Below are 20,323 nucleotides of genomic sequence, written 5' to 3' on the forward strand. Positions count from 1 at the left end.
AGCAAGATGCGGGAATTTTGTATGTGGTAACAGGGGAAGCCAACTCTGGAGTGCCCAGGAGAGCTCTGGCTAGAGCCTGTCTGCTCCTGTGCTGTGCTGAAAGCCCAGATGTTATTCTGCAGAACTAGCAGCCCCAGTTTCCAAAGGCCACAGCTGAGTCACTTTCTTTACCCTGCCCTGGATTACTAGTTCCTTTGCCTCTGAACTTTTTCCTCATTCATTCTCTCTAAGGTCATATGTTTTCCTCATTCTGCTTACTGATAATAGTTTTTCCAGAAGTTCCTTGGAATCATCAATCTCAGACTGTCAATGCTGGTGGTCCCACCTCATCCCGCATAATGGTGACAAGGGAGATGATCCACTTCAGTGTTTTTGAAAGCACACAGCACAAATATGCAAGTGCACTTGAAAATCTATACTGTTAAGCTATATAAGGACAGCATTAAATCTATATATATGTGACAAGACATTAAAATAGCAATGTGACAATTGTACTTGAATCACTTGCTCAGAAGACAAAGTTCCTTGAGTCCTACAAACTGTCAATCTCTTGTGGTCTGAGAATCTAAGATTTGCATCTTAATAACTACCTCAATTCAATCTATGCTACATTGATCTGCATACTTAAGAGAGGTTAGAGCCAAAACAGAACATTCTACACACATCAACTTCACTTCCTCCTAGTGACCTATTAAAGTGAATGGTTCTCAGAGCACCCTGACATTGAGGTTTGACAGAGTGGTGAGTCTTTCAGTACAAATTCATTGATGGGGTCTGCTGCTCAATAGTAATCCAGCCACAGTTCTCCATGAAACCAATGCCAGCCTATGCCAGCCCTTTACAGGGGCTGTTTGTGGTCATGTCCTGGCAGTAGGCCCAGATTTGAGAGGAACTAAAGAGTTTACTAATAAAAAGACTGAGGCCTGAAGAAGTTGTGACCTGTTCAAATTTAAAGAAGGTGAGGCCCAGGCTTCCAGTTTCCCAGTGGCTTCATGGCTCCGTTCTCAGCAGCCTCTGAAAGCACTCCCACTCCCCAGTGTCCTCCCACATGGCACATAGATGAGGGCAAAACCAATGTCAGATTTTCTTAGATAGTATAAATATCAATATTTTGGTTTTTTGTCTAACCAGGTCGCTTTTAAAATGTGTACACTCTTTAACCCTGTCAGTCTAAAACATAACATCAGGAGATAATAAGTCAGAAGTACAAATATGTATGCACGAGGACAGTCATTGCAACTTTATTGTAAGCCCCAACCCCTATGGACTATCCAAATACCCAAACTACTGTGATTTTCTCTATAAATAGTAGTACATCCATACAATGGGATATGGTGATTTAAAATGATGATGTGTGACATAGTGGTGAGAGAGGCCAAGGTGGTAGAGTAGGAAGACCCTGAGTTCATCTTCTCCCACAGGAACACCAAAATTACAACTATTACAGAGCAACCACTACTGAGAAAGACCTGAAGATTAGCAGAAAACATCCTCCATAACGAAAGATATAGAGAAGGAACCATACCAAGACAGGTAGGAGGGGTAGAGATGCGGTACAGTCAAGTCTCATACCCCACAATGGGTGACCCACAAATAGGAGGATCATTACAATTGCAGATGCTTTCCTCAAGGATCAAGGAGTCTGAGCCCCACATTAGACTCCCCAGCCTAGGGGTGCTGCATGGAGAAGACAAGCCTCAGAATACTTGACTTTGAAGGCAAGTGGGGTTTACTTTTAGGAAAGCCAGAGGACTGTAGGAAATAGAGACTGCACTCTCAAGGGCACATACAAAATCTCACACACTCCAAGACCCAGCGCAAAAGCAGTAATTTGAAAGAAGCCTGGGTCAGACCCATCTGCTAATCTTGGAGAGTCTCCCAGAGAGGCAGAAGGCTCCTAGGAACAGAGATGCTGGTGGCAGCCATTTGGGGGAGCTTGTTCTACCATAAAGACACCAGTGCTGGCAAGCACTATTTCAGAATCCTCCCCCAAGGCTTATTAACACTAGGACCCAGTGTTACACCCACCAGAGAACCAGGAAGGAAGAGGCAGGACTGTGCTACAAAGACTAGGATGGTCTGAGAACCAAGGATTGGGAATCCAGAAATGACTTCACGTCAGCATCTACTGTAGCCAAATGTGGAGGGCAAGAGGGAGTTGCTGGATCTGTGTCCCCTTCCTCCTTTGGGGCCCATGGGGCAGCCTCTCCATTCCACCTACCAGGGTACTTCTTCCCAGTCCTCCACTCATGCTAGGAGTGCCAGCTGGGTGAGGTCCTCAGTGTTGACTGGTGCCATACACCGGGACAAAGCACACAGAAGCCAGTAGGGTTACCTAAGTTTGGGGAGCTTGCGGAGAATTCATATTCTTTGTTCCAGGACTGATTCACTGAATCAATATTTATTGAACACTTAGTGGAGGTGGCAGGAGAACTGAATTCCTGGGCTACGTGCAGTCCCTTCCAAACAGTGAAGAGAACATTTCAATAAGGATGCAGAGGCGAGGGAGCTCGGGCTCCAGCTCAGTAACACTGATTCAGGCCCTCCTATCACCTGTAGGACTCACTAGCAGCTCACCCACGCCATTTCCTCTCCCACCAAACACTCTCTCTTCCCCTGCTTAGGAAGCTGTGAAATATCACAGTAGGTTGAGAGCTCTGGGGGGATTTGGAAATGGAAAGTGTTCCCTGAACTACTGTTTTCAATCAGCTTGTTTCACTCTTGGTATTTGCCACCATAGAGACATCGTGAAGCCCAGTTAATAGACCAGGAAATGGAGGCGCCAAGATCCAGTCCAATCACTACTATAAAATAAGTGACTCATGTCTTTGTCCTTGGTAGTCCTACTTTTCCAGGAATTCCCACTGCAGCTCCTAATTCCTTTTCAGTTTCAGTGGCTTCTTCTCGCCACCAAACCACAACTAGAGGAAGAGCTACTACTTGTGGATTTAACAGTGAGGTCCACCTCCTTTAGGGGCATTTCTATTGGAAGACTTCCATCTGGAAAGAGAAGAAGGCTTTCTCATGCTATACTCAAGGAACTTCGGGCATCACTGAGCTGGAAAGAGAGAGCTTCAAGAGAAGGCAGCTGGCAAGTCTGGCCCTAGCTAAACAGGACTCAAAGAAGGAAGCACAGTGGGCAGTGAGGCTCCTGAGTGTGTGCATATGTTGTGCATAGACAGAAGTCTCAAGATCCCACCCTCCTCCAGAGACAACATGAAAAAAGGAAAGCAATGTACGATCTTGAGGAAATTACTTGATTTCTCTACTTCCTTAGCTGTAAAATAATCATGTACTTGGCTTGCTATGAGAACTAGAGATCATTAATGTAAATTTTCAAGTCAATGGAAATTGTATTTGATGCAGAAAATGCATTACTCTAAAAAATCTCAGATACTTCCCTTTGTGAAATGGGTAATCTAAGTTGATTCCTCCCTAAATAGAGCCACAAATGGTGGCAGCAGTCAAGAAATATAAGCCGAATTTATTACCCAAAGCAATTTGAGGAATCCCAGGCACTGGTCATGACATTCCCTAATCACACGAAAATCAGAACCTATTCAAACTCACCCTCTACCCTCAGCTGAAGTGAGGGATTAAAGGCTGCAGCCCAAATTATGTCACAGCTACCATATCCTCATTCTTGACTCATAATCTCAAAGTCATAAATGGCATGATGTGATTTGGATCCAAATTTTACCCAGGAAAACACCATGATTAAAATAGACAAGGTTGGAGCTATCATTCAAACAGACAAAAAGTACAGAGAACCTTAAGTGGCTCTGAGAAGGGGAAAAGTTTTCTCTTTATAATGGCCAGAATTAAATGAATTGTCTAGTAATCATCAGTGAGCTTGAGCCTGGAAAGGGATGCTGATCCTGTGGGGAGAGAAAGACAGGTGCACTGACCAAACCCTCCTAGACTAGTCAGAGGTGCAATTTAAGGTCTCCCATGAGGACCCCTGTGGCTGTCCTTAGGTAGGTGCTTCCTGGTTACCTAGTGGCAAAGAAGCCTGCAGTGGCTACCTCTGAATGAGCAAAAGGGTTGGAGGAGTGATGGGAAGGTGATTTTTTACCTTGTGAGGTAAGTTACACAGAATTCTCAAAAGTTGAAGAAGAGACAATTCTTCAAGCAGTGCTGAGAAGATCCTTGACTATTTACACACTTGAGGAATGCAAGTGGGTTTGACCTCATATGGGATATCGGTTTTATTTGTTTGATTGGTTTTAAAATCATCCTAGACTCAGGAAGGTGAGTCCCTTTAATCATCAAACCAAAGAGCACTTATGTCTAGAAACACCGTGCTTTAAAGTCAAACTACTGACAACCCCTCATCACTGACACTGACCTGCAGACTTTTGTGAAAATCAGCTTCTAGGTCAGTTAAATCTTGATAAAGTTTTAAGTTGTTTCTTCATAACTCAGCCCTCATCCCCCACCTGGCCACAGTCACAGTGGAACCAGGAACCCAATGGGCAAGTTTCTTTCCTTATTCAACTCAGGTACTCCAGGAAGAAGGTACTCCAGGAAGAAGAAGTTCCTGGCACCTGTCTGCCAAGCTCTGCTCTACTCGTTGAACTTTGATCAGCAGGAACAGGTCATTCTGGCTACATGTTCCCCCAAACTCTCCCTACTTGTATTTTTAAGGCACACCAACTCCTCTGTGTAAGGCTCTCTGTTTATAATGAATTATTTTAATTATTCTTACTACTCAAAAGAAACTTCTGCGTCAAAACCCATGACTGCCCAGCCAACCATTCAGCCCCAAGATGCTGAGAGTGGGGGCAAGGGCAGAGCCCAATTCACATCACGGATTCTGGTCGTTGGGGTCACACTTGAGCATGACTTTCAACCCCAATCCCTTTTTGGATGTTTCGAAAGCCTCCAGAGCTTTCTCCAGAGGAAATCGATGGGTGACCAAGGGCTTTACATTCACCGACTTGGATGCAAGCATTGAAATTGCTATTGGCCACCTGGAAAAGATCACAAGTATTACATTCAACCTTCAGGAGGAAAGAGTCAGGGCCCCAAAACTACCCAGTACAAGATCAGCTTGGCTTCATTTATTTGTAGCTGTGTGGTTCCCCAAGTTCAATTCTACAGGCCAACAATGGTACAAATGATCTTATGATTATGACTTATAATTCAGGAGAACAGAGCCTGTTCCCAAAGGCCCATCCCCACCCTTCTCTGCAATGTCTGCCATGAAGCCTAGAATTCCTTTGGCATGAAGGCATAAGTGTATGACGGCCACTGTGAAAAGGCAGTTAAGGCTCAGGGAGGCATCCCAGGATGATCCTGACACTCCCTTTAGCAGCTCGGCTTGGCAGAATTTACTGGAAAACCAGCACTCTGCTGAAGGAATGGTTACAGACTCTAAAGATGGGCACAAGGGCTAATGGTGGGGAAAGTAGTCTTGGACAGAGTTCCCCAGCAAGGGAGAGGATGGAGCCACAGAACACATGGTGGGGGTTATTGAGGCCTTCTCACTTCCCAGGTGGGGCTCTGTCTGGAGTGGGAACCAAAGGACTTGAGTTCTTATGGCTGTCCTCATTTCTCTCCTTCCCTTTAAAGGGGGAAAATGGAGATCTGGCCACTTAAGGAAATGGAAAAGAGATAGCCTGGGTGATGAATGGCAGACACCCAAGAAGAGCATGCTTCAAAAATCCCCTCACTCCCTCCTTCTCTCCGCCCTGCCTCCTGGCAGCTCTGCCCCCACACCACTTCTTTAACCAGGATGGAGTGCTCTCTCTTTGGATCCTTATCATATCGTATGGCTGTCAATGTGGTCAGGGAGTGCCCCTCATGAATAAATAGGCAGAGACTCTTGGTCCCAGAGGCCATGCGGGGACTGTTCGCCACCCTGGCTCACCCACAACATACTCACGTGTTGCAGTATCGAAACACGCCCTTGATATCCACCTCTCTGGTGGCTGCGTGCACTAGGGGCACACTGGTCATCTCAGAGCCCAGACCCACAAGCACCAGGGTCCCTCCAGAACGAGTGGACTGAAGAAGAAGTAAGAATAAGAAAACCCAGAAGATGAGAAAACGCAGTCCCCACTTATAGAACACTATCACCATACAAATATCTTCTGATTGCATCAGGTAAGTATCCAAAAATTTCAGAGAATATGATTCTTTCTATATTGCTAAACTCTTCAACATGTCGACCAAAGTCAACAGAGCAGCAGAACAAATATCATCGTCTTTCAAGATCTTGAAATAATACACTCTGCCAAAGGAGGCACAATAGGAGCATCTTCTGCTGTCCGCAACATCCCAGGAAACAGCCAAGGTTCTCCAGACAGTAGTAAGATTCTCCCCTACAACCAGTGCTGACCCCTCAGCAGCCTCTGAACATCCTTTAAAGCTTTACTAATTCAGTACCACATGCTACCACTTCATCTCAGCACATGTTCCTCCTCCAGAGTTCCCACCCCACAAGACAGGAGTTTTGTCAAACCTCTAAGGAAGCACCCTCTTGGTGAGAAAACTATCAAGCACTACACCAATGGGGAGAGCTACTGGAATTCTGTGGTTTCAAAACTGTCTTACACATGCTGGCTAGCATTAAAAAGTATTTTTGCTCCAGAGACATTCATCCTAATGGTGTAAGTCATAATGGATTTATCAGTTTCCTCCTTGGAATGGGCCAGAGAGCAAAATTTCTCCTGACAATCTCCACATAACTCCACATGAGTACTAGCCTCGCTCCAGAGAGTTTGGGGGATCACTGTGCTCGATGTTGTGAGAGAGAAAAATAGACAATTCACTCACACTGAATTTTCACTATAGTCAACAGCAGCAAGCACTTACTGGGACCACTGGGCTAAACAATGGAGCTTAACATAGCGCACATCACAGCCTCTGTCTCCAAGGGGAAGGATACACCCTTGGAGAGAGGCCTGCAGCATAGGGGTGACTCAGCATTTACACTTTTGAGTTATGGGACTCCAGATGGTGCTCTCTCAGCCACATTCCTCATGTATGAGAACGAATGGTGCCCCTCCAGCAGGGCTGTTGGGAGTAACATAGTGGTTGGGCTCAATGTGGCATGTTTTCTGTTTTTATTGAAGCGCAATCACGTGCAAACCACCTGTGACATACGAACATTGTCAGTAAGGGGGAGGGTATCTCACAACTGAAAAATGTTGCTGTCTTCACTGGAAAAGTGGGAGGAGGAGTTAGAATTGTGAGTGAGCCACAGAATACACTGAAATTTTCCAGGAAAACTGCTGCCCACTCAGCATTTCCTCTCCACTTGGTACGGAGGAAGAGGAACGCCACCAAACTCGCTATCCTAAGCTGCCAAGAGGCCAGTAGCTTACTGACCACAGGCAAAGGAATGCTCGGACCATAGTTTTGTGGGTGTGACTTCCACATCAAGGAGATGACATCAGTTTTACCTTAACCATTTGCTGTGTCTCCTCATGAACATTATCTAGACACGACGTGGCAAAAAAGTGACTCTGAGGTAAGTCCAAAGGTGATTCTGCCTAACCTGCCCATTGGCAGAGTGACCAGTAGCATTCTACAGCACCTGTCATGTACGACTGCTCCACTCCCCATTCAGGACAAGCACTGGCTTCAGGCCTGGTGAGGCCCTGTGTCACATTTACCTCCACACCCACCTCAGGTAGCCTGGCAACTGGGCCCCCGCCATCAACAGGTAGAAATATCAACTCTTCTCAGATGCCCTCTGAATAGGGCACAAGAGGAAGAAAGGCCTCGCATTGTGAAGCCTTACTGCCTTTCTATTGAGTGGGGGTCACTGATTTGCCAACAACTTGAAGACAGCAGACACATTTTACTCGTTAAGCCTTCAAGGTGTCCGGCACAAAGCCAGGCACACAGCAGGAACCCAAGACCTGCCATGGGTCGACGTGGGTCGACAGATCACACACAGACCCATCGCCTGTGGGTTTTGGTTTCTCTTTGCCCCTTCCCACATGGGTTGACTACTGCCTCTGACAGTGGAGCACAGAGCTGGCTGCCTCTAGCTGGAACTAGACGGGGCAAGGGTGGCACCTGCTCCACCCTCCTCCTCCTGCCACTTCCTTGGCGCCTGGTGCCACAGGCATCTTGGTAGGAGGAGGGCAAGGCAGGTCTGCCAGAGTGCCAGGCCTGAGGGCCGTGCCACACAGCTCAGCTTTTCCCAGAATATCTTGCAGAGTGGAAAGTGCTCTTGTGCATGACTCAGTGTGACTCAGAAGGAAGGAAGAAGCACATGCTTCTGTGGGAAAGCTGTCTGGGAGACAGGGCAGGAGTGCCCAGTGATGGCAGCTGCTAAGGCTCTCCCTAGCCCAGCCCCTCCCACCCTAGCACTGGCTCCTTGTCCCCTCTATCCTTTCCTCTCTGGGTAGCTGGATGGAGGAGGGAGAGCCCAGGCATGGAGCAGTGTGCTTAAGGCAAGTCACTGGGCCTCTCTCATCATAAAATGTGGAAAGTAAGAACTCGTTTTAGGGGCTATTATGCAGATTAGGTATCATGTTTATGAAGCACCCAGCAGAGGACTGGGCCCATGGTAGAGCTTGGAACCTAGAAGTTATTCTTTTTTCCTTCTTTTCCTTATACTTTGTCAATGCTATTCCTCCCTGCCACTCCCCTCCAACATCCCATAAATTATTGGCAGGTTGCTGACGGGTAGATCAGATATTGGCAGCTCATCTGCTCCTAGTTCTGGGAAAGGACAGTAGGAGTCAACTGTGACCCCCTCCACCTCACCTTTGTGACTAACTGAATTAATGGCTGTCACTTTGTATCAATGACTCAAAGACTTCAGTTTTCCTCCATAAAACAAGGTGGGGATTTCCCACAGTCAGCTAAGGCATGTTCCCTGTTTCTCCTGTTGACAATTTTTACCAAAAGCACTAGTTCTATGATCACAGATGCAATAATGACAGCAACCCAAACCTAAAGGTGTGGGTCATTTAACACTTTTCAAGGCCCATGTGTATCTGTTACCTACTTTGAACCTCAGAAGGCCCCAATGAGGATGTCTCACAAGTGTCACTTATCTCCACAAGACAGGTAAGGAAACAGAGATATCAAGGGATTCTCTACTTTTGCTTGGGGGTGGGGGAGGACACAGAGCAAAGCAAATCAGTGGAGAAGCTTAAACCTAGTACTCCTTACTTCTGTTTGGCTCACTGCCCTGTGCTGATTCCCCGAAGCTGCCCCTCAGCTTCAGCTACCGTCATCCCACTCACATAGATGCCAGCCTGGATGGAGGCCTCCACCCCTGTGCACTCGATGGTGGCATCTGGCTTGCACCCCAGTAGGCCTTCCACTTTACTGGCAATTTCCTGAGGGCTCTCCTTGGAGATCTGGAGGACAAAATCAGCCCCAACTTCCTTGGCTTTCAACAACCGAGACTCCGACAGATCTAAAGTTAAAACAAAAGTTTCTTTCAAACTGAGAAACTGGATGGTGGATTAGGGAGAAAAAAATGGAGGCACAGGTTCTGATGGCAATGAAGCTCTGGTGTAGTGGTGGTGTCACTGAGCCCAACACACACACACTGCACCTTCACATACTCCCACACATCCATGCCCTCCTACATCCCCACACACCACACAGCTCTACACAGCTACACACATACACACTCTCTTTCTTATATCTTTTCCTCATACAAGACACACACTGATACATCCCCACTCCCCTCATATATCCACAACACCCTGCACACCACACAACCCTACATGCTCACCCACACACAGATAACATCTCCTCACACACGCGCACACTTTCACAAATACCTTACATGCACACACACACATTATCTCACAGATGCCCCCTGCTCATACACACATACCCTTCTATACATACTATACCATTTCACACACATACCCACACGTGTCACAGGTAACCTCTCCTCACACATGCACATTCATATCTCTCACTCACACCACACACCTCACAATCACTCTCAGCCTCCTCTTAGGACCAGGTGGGTAGTTTGGGCATCTGAGGTCCACACTAAAGAGCCAAGTCCTCTTCACAGCAGCCACCCTCTCCCAGCAGCTTCAAAAAAGGGTCTCCTCCTGAATCCTGACTTGGGCATCCCCTGCGTGGGCTTTTCAATCCTGGAACCCAGGAGAAAAGAACAGGAGCATCTTTAGAAGAAACCCAGTAGGAAAGGAATAGGCCTGTCCTCGCCCCAAACTGTAGGCCGAGCTGCTTCCCCTTCAAGGAGATATGAAAAGAAAAAAACTTACCAGTCACCACGACTTGAGCTGCACCCATTGCCTTGGCCACGAGCAAACTGACCAATCCTATTGGCCCTAAATAAACCAGAAAATGGGAGACATCTGTGAAATATTAAACACCAGCTCTCCCCCTTGTCTAGGACACAGACAGAAACCTTACCTTTTGTGTACCTCTAGCATCTATCCCAATGCCTGACACATAGTGAGACTTTAACAACTGTTAGTTGAATGCATGAGCAAATGAATGCAAGAGGAATTGTCCTCTATGTGGAATCTGCTCCTAGTGCTGTGTTCTGTTTGATTCTCTCATACCTCAGAGCTAGTAAATTTCCACTTATTCTTGGGTGCTGCTTGGAGATAATGTCAAAGAACCAGAGAGGGCTCAAGAATACACTTTTGCTCAGAGGATAAGAAGTCCCAAAAGGTCTGGATACATTTTTCCTATTCTGTCTTTGACCTCTATACCTTCTTAGCACCCGTCATACCTCCCAAAGGAGAGCCATATCCTTTAAGGTGCCCTCTGAGGACCACCCTGGAGGGCGTCCTAGGTTGACCCAGCTGTTTAGGCAGCCCCAGGATGTTCATGTTCATGTGTCTAAGAATCAGCCCAAAGACCACCTGCTTCCTGACAGCATCAGCATGCTAGATGACACGATGGTTTTAACACAGAAACCAGACCACGAATGAGGCTATGTAGAATATCTTTGAAGATTTGCTTTTTGGACACTCGCTGTGAAAATAATTTAGTGAGTCACACAGAAAGCAAAACACTGGGAAATACCTGAAGCAAACAAAGGGGTGATTAGTTAGATAAAACTATGGTGGGATACTACACAGCTATTAAAAATTATGTCAGAATGCTTATCTATTGACATGGAAAAATGTCCACAACATATTAATTTAAAAAAAAAAGTAAAATAAAACATATTCAGCATGATCTCATGAATAAAACAAAAATAAAATTGAAAGATTCTACACCAAAACGTTAACAGTAGTTCTCTCAGGCTGATGGGTGATGGGGCTATTGGTGAATTCGTGTGTGTGTGTACATGTGTGTGCATGTGCCCACATGTTGTACATATAACCACTTTCTCCACAGTAAAAATGTATTACTTATGCAGATTAAAAAAAAAAATCCATCACCTGAATCCTACAGTCTGCTGGCTCACTGAGGCAAGTCTGTCTACACCCATCACCCCTTTTAGGAAGCCCTGTGGTCATTTATTTGGCCCTGCCAAAGAAAATCAGTCACAAAGTATATGAGGATTTATTCAAAATGGATTAAAGACTTGAACATAACACCTGAAACAATAAAACTCCTAGGAGAAAACACAAGCAATAAGATCCCTGACATCAGTCTTGACAATGATTTTTTGGATTTGTCACTAAAAGCAAAGACAATGAAAAAGTAGGACTACACCAAACTAAAAAGCTTCTGCATAGCCTGCATAGCAAAAGAAATCATCAACAAAATGATACAGGCAACCTGCTGAATGGGAGGTAATATTGTAAATCATATATTTCACATGAGATTAATATATATAAAGAACTCACAGAACTCAATAGCAAAAAGACAATCCAACTGAAAAATGGGCAGAGATTCTAAACAGACATTTTTCCAAAGAAGACATATACATGGCCAACACAAACATGAAAAGATGCTCAATATCACTAATTATCATGGAAATACAAATCAAAAACCACAATGGGACATCAGCTCACACTTGTCAGAATGAATATCATCAAAAAGACAACAAATAACAAATGTTGGTGAGAAACATGGAGAAGAGGGGGCCCTGGGGCACTGCTGGTAGGAATGTAAACTGGTGCAGCCACTATGGAAAACAGTATGGAGATTCCTCTATTACAAACACAACTACCATGCAGTCCAGCAATTCCATTTCTGTGTAAATAAAATAAAAACACTAACTCAAAACAATATATACACCCTCACTTTCATTGTAGCATTATGTATAAAAGCCAACACATGGAAACAACCTAAGTGTTCACCAATGGGTGAAGAGACAAAGAAAATACAATGCCATATTATTCAGCTACAAAAACCCTGGGCTCATAGGTACAGAGAACAGACTGATTACCAGAGGTGAGGCCTGGGGGTGGATGAAATGGATGAAGGGGATCAAAAGGTTCAAACTTCCAGTAAAACAGTCCTGGGGATCTAATGTACAGCATGGTGACTTAGTGAATAATACTGTATTGTATATTTGAAAGCTGCCAAGAGAACAGACCTCAAAAGTTCTCACCATACGGAAAAAAAAGTATAACTATGTGTTGTGACAGATATTAACTAGACTTAACTGTGGTAATCATTATATACGATTTCAATATATACAAATATCAAATCATTATGTTGTATAACTGAAACTATATAATGTTATATGCCAATTATACCTCATATAAAAAAGTGTATTAGTAACACCAGATCACACCCATAGGGCACGGAGTATGCTGACTGGGTCACCAGTAGTTATAGGCCTGGAATGATTCAGTCTGAGGTTGTTAGGCTTGTTTGGGTGACTCGAAGCAAGGGAGGAAGAAAACAGCTAGTTGCAACCCCAATGTGGGTTGAGTGCTGGCTCACAGTGGGCTGGACTCCACTCCTTCCACTGGCCCTGAGCAGGGCCCAGCTCATTCCTAAAGGATCAGAAGACCACTTCTCTAGGATGACTTGAAAGTTCCAAAAGTTGCCCCTCCCTTTATTACCGAAAGTATTTCCTTAGTTTCCTGTCAGGTGTTGAAAAATAGTATCAAATTGCATTCTTTAAATGAACAAAGGAGTCATGTTGCCTAGGATGTATCATGTATGCAGATACTTATTTAGCAAAGTACTTGTCATTGAGGGACTGGGACACTGTAAGCCTCCCCAACCCAGAAAGATTCTAGGACCAATTTCAGCCTTTGGAGGAGGGAAATGAGATGGCCAGAGGGGTCCCCACATTACCCTTTAATGAACTCATATAACAGGAGTGTCATCTGTCTCTTACCAGCTCCACACACAAAGATCTTGTTCCCCAGGCTGACTCCAGCTCGCCGGCAGGCATGGATGCCCACAGACAGTGGCTCAATCAGGGCCCCTTCCTCAAAGGTGACATTGTCAGGAAGCCTGAGGAGTCATTCAACACACAATTAGTCCCCCTGGGTTAACAATAATGATAGCTATTTATGTGCTGGGCAATGTGCTAAGCAATTTACATATATTCAATCGTGTAAATCCTCACAATAGTTCTGTGGTAGATGCTATCATTCCCACTTTACAGATGAGGAAACCAAGCCTTGGAGGATTAAATGACTTGCTCCAAAGGTGGAAAACCAGTGAGTAGTGAGAGGCTCAAAGGTTTTGAATTAGAAGCCAGATATATCTGATTCCATATCACTCTGAAAATAGTTTCCTTTAGTGAAACCACTTCAGTGAATACATATATTCTTTAACATGCTATCCAAGGTAAGGTATGGCATGGCTGTCATTAATTAAGTGAAAAATTCATTTCATAAGGGGTCAACTTAACCATATTCCAGAATCTCATCTGCTTCTCAAATTCAGTGCCTTTCTGGTTTCATTTTAGCAAACAATCTTGACTATTAGAAGCTTTGCAAAACAGTGATTTAGAAGCTGACATCACTCTGTGCATTGTCCCTCATATTACACACTCCAGAAGAACCACATCTGATGGCAGCAGCTGCCTGGCTGTCACTGGACTGGTTAAGATGGGGAAAGGGCTTGTCTTCCACACAGCAGATTAAATGCTGTGTCACCTTCACCACTGGGTTCTTGGTTTTCACTTCCCTGTCCACTGGCATCTTGACCCTCTTAACGATCCCACTGATGATGACAGTAAACATTTGCACAAGGCTTTACAGATTAGAGAGCTTTCTTCTCCATTATCTCATTTAATCCTTACCATGACCTTGTTAGGCAGGAAAGGCAGGCTTTATTTTTAACCTTTATTACACAGAAGCAAAACTGAAGCAGGATGACATTAAGAGACTTGCCCAAGGTTATAAGGCTCACAAGGGGAAAAGCAAAATTTGAACCCAGAGCTCCTGATTCCACATCCTCTGCCTGTCCCGTATCAGCTGCCTCTTGGTACAAGCAGTTCTGTAGTTAATGTCTAATTTCTGCTAGTTCCTCACTGTTCAGTATTTATTCAGTGTCCCCAAAACCTCCACATGCAAGAACATGAAAACCCTCAAGTTCCAAGAAGAAATAAAGGTGGCAGCCAAACCACGTGCTCATGCCCCTGGTCCTTCTGTTCATGAGCTCCCACAGAATAAACAAGGCCCGCAGACAGCCTGGCTGCTACCCACCACCCCTTCTTTCTTCTCTCACATCATTTCCCCCACCCCAATCCGCTCTCCCGCCATGACTGCAGTCATCACCCCTTCTACCCACCCAATCTACCCCATCAATTCTGTATAAGGGAAGAAAGTTTAAAGTGAAATGCTATAAAGACTCCCAAACTCTCTCAAGGATCCCCAACTACACTCTGACACTCCTGCCTCCTCACTTTTGGGCCTCCCCCAAAGCTTGTATTGGCACTAAACTGAGGGTGGCCTGTGGCTCCTCTCATCTTCACTCTCACTTCCCTTTGGAACCAAAACACCAAGAAGAAATGGAATTGGGGATGGTGATGAGAAAGGATTGTTACATGGGAGATTATTTCACTAATGAGGCAGATGCTGCCTTATTATACATGCAGCCATAGCCAGCCGCATGGGAGGGCAGCCTGGCATGGAGGCAGGCACACCGGGCAGAGTCCTGGGGCCCAGTCCTTTTGCCACTGACCTGGGGAGAGCTACTGGGTCCTCATTCTTCAACCTTGCTCTGCGGGGGTTGAGTGAAAGGAGATGAGAGGACTCTAAGTTTCCTCCCGGCCCTATTCATTCCTGATTTCATAAACACCAGAAAATGACAAAGCAACTTGGTGGTTTTCACAATGGGATTCAGGGAATAGGCAAAAGGGTTAAAGGATGATCAAGAAGCCAAGGGGGAAGCAGGAAGATAGAAAGAAAATAGGTAGGAAGGAAAATAAAGACGCTGTGGTAGTGTAGAAATCCTCACAAAGAGAAACAAGAGAGAAGGGCATGGATCCCAGGCTGGGCTGGGGACACAGGCATAAATTACTGTGGGAGGAGAGGAGAGGTGGAGTTTGAATATCCCCTAGAGGCCCCCCTACAGCCCTCCGTTTGCCATTGCCAAAGAGAACACCCCTCCTTCACCATCTATAAACCACCCTACCCTCTACTCCCCAGTGCAAAGCTCCCTTTCAGGCCTAACCTTGCACCATCCCCCAGACATAAGGTCACAGCTATGACATATGGCACTGTTTACTGAGCTCCTACTATGTGCCAGGCCTCTTGCTGAGCACTTGATATGCTCTTCCTAATGAATCCTGTCAATAATTCTATGTATTTCATCGTCTCAATGCTATTACCATCTCCATTTTACAGGCCAGGAGACAGATTACAAAGTTTAAGTAACTTGCTCAAGGTCACAGTTGTTGATAAATAGCAGAGGCCAGTGGTTAGTCTCGAACTTTACCACTATGCTCTTCTGCCTTCCGTGAAAAACTTGTTTGACATCTTGACTTGGAAAAGGCCCAGAAAAGGTGGGCTCGTTCAGGAACCACTTGCTCAAAGGTGGGCTCTACCCATGGAACATGCTTTCTCTGAGAGCAGGTTCAGATGTTGACTTAAACTCATCATGAAGTCTCTGGCTTGTGACTCCTCTCAAAGCTTCCAGTAGGTACTAGAAAACTCAGATCTGTCAGACTGACCTTGTGGCTGGGACCTGGCCTCCATCAGACAAGCCTCATCCTGGCCAAAAGAGCCACTGCTGGGGCCAGGCTAGGGTGGGAGGAAAACACACCTGGTCATGTCAGAAGGAAAGCAGCATACCAGTATCCCAGAGGTCCATGGGCCAGGGCCCGTGCAGAAGGTATAGCATGCTGCTTCTGCCAGACACAACTTCCTAAAACCACTCTGAGAACTGGAGTAGGGTAGTGAACACAGGGCAGGAGCTTGAGAATCACAGCCACCCCAACTTAACTCCTTGCTCTGTTCTGTGTCCAAGTCAATTAGCCTCCTCCTGCCTCTGTTAACTCTTGCACAAAACTGCAATAATGGTGCCCACCCCACCATTATTCTTATAAAGGTTAAATAAGATAAGGCATGCAAAGCACTTGTTAGCACAAGACTAGGCACATAAGAATAATTGTGACTTTGCATGTATTGCCTTATTTAATCTCCAGGTGATTAAAAGAGACTGAAGCAGAGGAAGGTTAAGCCATTTTCTCAGAGTCATTCACTAGGAGAGAGTGGATCCAGGGTCCCAGAGCTCATGCCCTGGCTCCACGCCATACTGCCTCAGGAAACCCCAGTTTTTGCTGTCACTGTTTGTTGTTGTTGTCAAGGTTTCTACTGTTACAAGTTCTCCTTCCTGTGGCTTCAGTGGAAAACAATAATGGAGGACAACCACAATAAATTATCTCCAGGATGGCTACAGAGGGGTGAGAGGTTTCAGCAACAATTTTCTATTATTGCCCTAGGTGAGGGAAAGTTAGTCTGAAAGACTGAAACCAAGCACTGGAAGTCAATCTTAGCCCTAGTCCGGCTACCCTCTCTCAATGCCTCCAACAAAGACAGGCTTGCCAAGGAGATGCCTCATGTCTGGAATTACAAGCTGAAAAGAACAAAGAAACCACCATAGGAAACTAGAAGAAAGAACACCAAACAAACACTGGGGAAGGCGGCACAGCCGGGCCACGGGCACTAACTTGTAGCAAAAGTTGGCATTGTGCTTGTAGAACCGACAGAGGTTCCCGTCATCAGGGGGCGTGGCACAGAAGAAGATGGTTGGCGACAGATTGTATCGGCCAATCTTGCAGAATTCATCAGGTTCTCGGGGAGCACCAGGCTCAATGGCAACACGGTCACCTGTAGAGAAAAACATGGGCAGGGGCAGAGATGCTGTGAAGGGATGCATGCTCATGGGCAGATGCCTGCATCTGCATCTGGCAGAATGAGTCACCCTACCCTCAGGGACCCAGAGCGCCCCAGGCAAGCCCAGACCATTAGTGCTTCCAGAAGAAAAGATCGGAAGCAGTGCGTACTCAAATTCTGGAAGAAAATGACCAGCCCACTTCTCCACAAACTGGTTTGGCCTGCCTGCCCCCTTTCATAGTCTGACAGAACAAGGCAACCTGCACTTCTAGCTCCACAGCTACCTCCCAGCTTGGGAACAGAACCAGTCTCATCTGTTAGACAAGCCAGGTTTAGTTCCCATCTCAAACTGCAGCAAAAGAAGTAGCTAGTGTGTGGAGTTTGCAGACTCTTTTTCTTCACTTGTTTTGATAATATGGAGAAAGGCCTTTATAAACACAAGAGCCATAATGATGGCATGTCTTATGATCAGTCTGCTTAGACAATAACTAAGCATCGAGTGATTCCTGGTTAGCAGAACCACTAAGGCTAATGACCCACAGAGGTCTTAGACTCTGGTACAGGGAAGAGTAACACTCAGGCTTGTGAATAGCCGGCTCTATCATATTTCTACTCTATGTCTCACTATGCCCCCTTGGAAACCCAGGCTTAGAATGGTTCTTCAATCTTCTTAGCATGAAAAATTTCAAACATACAGCAAAACTGAAAGAGCTGTGCAGTGAACACCCAGATATCCTCCTCTACCTAGTTCCTTCAATTAACATTTAGCTACATTCACTTTATCACATATTCATCCATCCTATCTATCCTTCTCTCTTCCATTCATCAATCCATCTTCTCTTCTAGGGCATTTTAAAGTAGGTTGCAGACAGAGGTACATGTCAGTTTTAAATACTTCAGCCTGCCTATCACTAACTAGAGTTCAATACTTGTTTATGGTTCCTTTTTAAGGTAATCGGACCATAGATGAATTTTGATAAAGGCAATCACCTATGTAAAATCAGGTGAATTAAGACACAGAATATTAACACTACCTCAGAAACTTCATTCCTTCATGTCCCTTCCAGTCAATCCCCCCCCCCCCCCCCGCAGAGGGTGTACTAGCAGAGTTTGGGCCCACTTGTGCCTGATGAGTGTGTTAGGAGCCTGACAAGAACCTGTGAGAGGTCTGCCCTTTACCAAGCAGAGACAAGTTAAGCTATTTTCGTAAGTCTTTTGTGTTAAAAGTACCCACAGGATAGTGTAGAGTCCTGGTATGTAGTCAGTGCACATTAAAAGTACTGGTAGTGACGGTGATTGTAGTAGTAGTAATATATAGTGGTATTAATAACTATTTTTATTGTATTTATCATTATTATAATTAACTGAGCTGGTATCCTTGCAAAGGAAATTCAGACAATAAGATAAACAGGTAGGAGGGTGTGGCCAAGATGGTTGAGTAGAAACCCTGAGCTCATCTCCTCCCACAGGCACACAAAAATTACAACTATTTACAGAGCAGTTATCAATGAGAATGACCTGAAGACTAGCAGGAAAGATTTTCCACAAGTAGAGATTAAAGAAGAAATCACAAAGAGACAGATAGAAGGGGCAGAGACAGTATAGTCAAGACCCATACCTCTGAGTAGGTGACCCACAAACAGGAGGATAATCACAAATGCAGAAGTTCTCCCCACAGAGCAAGGTCTAAGGCCCACATTGGGCTCCCTATGCTGGGAAGACAAATCCCGACAGAACATCTGGCTTTGCAGGCCAATGGGACTTGTGTACAGGAGAGCCAGAGGGCTATTGCAAACAGAGAGTCCACTCTTAAAGGGGTGGAGACACAGCACAGAGGCAGTAATTTCAAAGGAGGCTGGGTCAGAATCACTTGCTAATCTTGGAGAGCCTCCCTGAGAGGCAAAAGTTAACAGGGACTCTTTCTGGGAACACAGACACCGGTGGCAGCCATTCTGGGGAGCTTCTGCCTTGAGAACACTGGGGCTAGCAAGTACCATTTTACAGTTGTCCCTCTAGCCTATTAGTGCAAGGGACTAGTGTGCCCACCAATCACAGAACCAGTCCCGGGACCCCATGGGCTGCACAGCCAGCTGTGCCAGGACTCAGCCTCATCCACCAGTGGCTGGCAGCCTCAGCACAAAGTAGGGCATGGCTGCCAACTAGATCATGGACGAGACCACCAAGTCACAGCAGCCCATCATAACAGAAGTCCCCATGCAGCCCATATAGGTGGCACCCCTGGAGCATATAGCTCTGGTGACCAGAGGGAGTATGCTGCTGGTCCCATAGGAAGTCTCCTACATAAGACCATTTCTCCAAGATTGGGAAATGAAACTGAACTACCAAATAGAGCTGGAATACAATAACTAAAATAAAAAATACACTAGAAGGAATCAACAGTTTAGATGATACAGAGGAACAGATCAGTAAATTGGAAGCCAGAAGTGGAAGAAAAAGAATTTTTTAAAATGACGATATTTTAAGAGATCTCTGGGACAACATCAAGCATACTAGCATTCACATTATAAATGTCTCAGAAAGAGACGTGGGAGAGAAAGGGGCAGATAACTTATTTGAACAAATGATAGCTGAAAACTTCCCTAACCTAGCATAGGAAACAGACATATAGGTACAAAAAGCATGGAGTCACAAACAAGATCAACCCAAAGAGATACACATCAAGACACATTAGCAAAAATTAAAGATAAAGAGAGAATCATAAAAAAAGCAGAATGGAAAAGCAACTAGTGATATGCAAGGGAGCTCCTATAAGACTGTCAGCTGAGTTATCAGCAAAAACTTTGCAGGCTAGAAGGGAGTGGCATGATATATTCAAAGTGATAAAAGGAAAAAAACCTACAACCGAGAAAAAAGAATACTCTATCTGGCAAGACTATCATTTAGATTTGAAGAAGAGGTCAAGACTTTTGCAAACAAGCAAAAGCAAAAAGAGTTCAGCACTAGTAAACTGGCTTTATAAGAAATGTTAAAGGGACTTCTGTAAGTGGAAAACAACCACAACTAGGAATATGAAAATTATGAAAGGAAAAATCTCATTGGTAAAGACAAATATACAGCAAAAATAGTAGATCAATCACTTATAAGTTAAAATATGAAAGTAGTAAAATCATCTATATCCATAATAAGAAGTT

General features: G+C 45.1%; 1 protein-coding gene across 3 annotated transcripts in view; it reads right to left on the bottom strand.

Moving 5' to 3' along the window:
* Positions 1-1,215: 1,215 nt before the first annotated feature.
* The window catches only part of SORD (sorbitol dehydrogenase), a 35,788-nt gene continuing 16,680 nt past the window's right edge, over positions 1,216-20,323 (bottom strand). For 2 of the 3 annotated variants that reach the window (XM_032481312.1, XM_032481313.1), the window contains exons 4-9: positions 17,006-17,165; positions 13,217-13,335; positions 10,221-10,313; positions 9,213-9,388; positions 5,888-6,009; positions 1,216-4,973 (exon numbers count right to left, since the gene is read on the bottom strand). In XM_032481312.1, the coding sequence (XP_032337203.1) occupies positions 4,808-4,973; positions 5,888-6,009; positions 9,213-9,388; positions 10,221-10,313; positions 13,217-13,335; positions 17,006-17,165 (836 nt within the window). In that variant the 3' untranslated portion in view covers positions 1,216-4,807. The remainder of the gene's footprint in view (positions 4,974-5,887; positions 6,010-9,212; positions 9,389-10,220; positions 10,314-13,216; positions 13,336-17,005; positions 17,166-20,323) is intronic. The other variant, XM_006174747.3, reaches the window with a different exon arrangement.

Source organism: Camelus ferus, chromosome 6, assembly GCF_009834535.1.
Source record: "Camelus ferus isolate YT-003-E chromosome 6, BCGSAC_Cfer_1.0, whole genome shotgun sequence".
NCBI lineage: Eukaryota > Metazoa > Chordata > Mammalia > Artiodactyla > Camelidae > Camelus > Camelus ferus.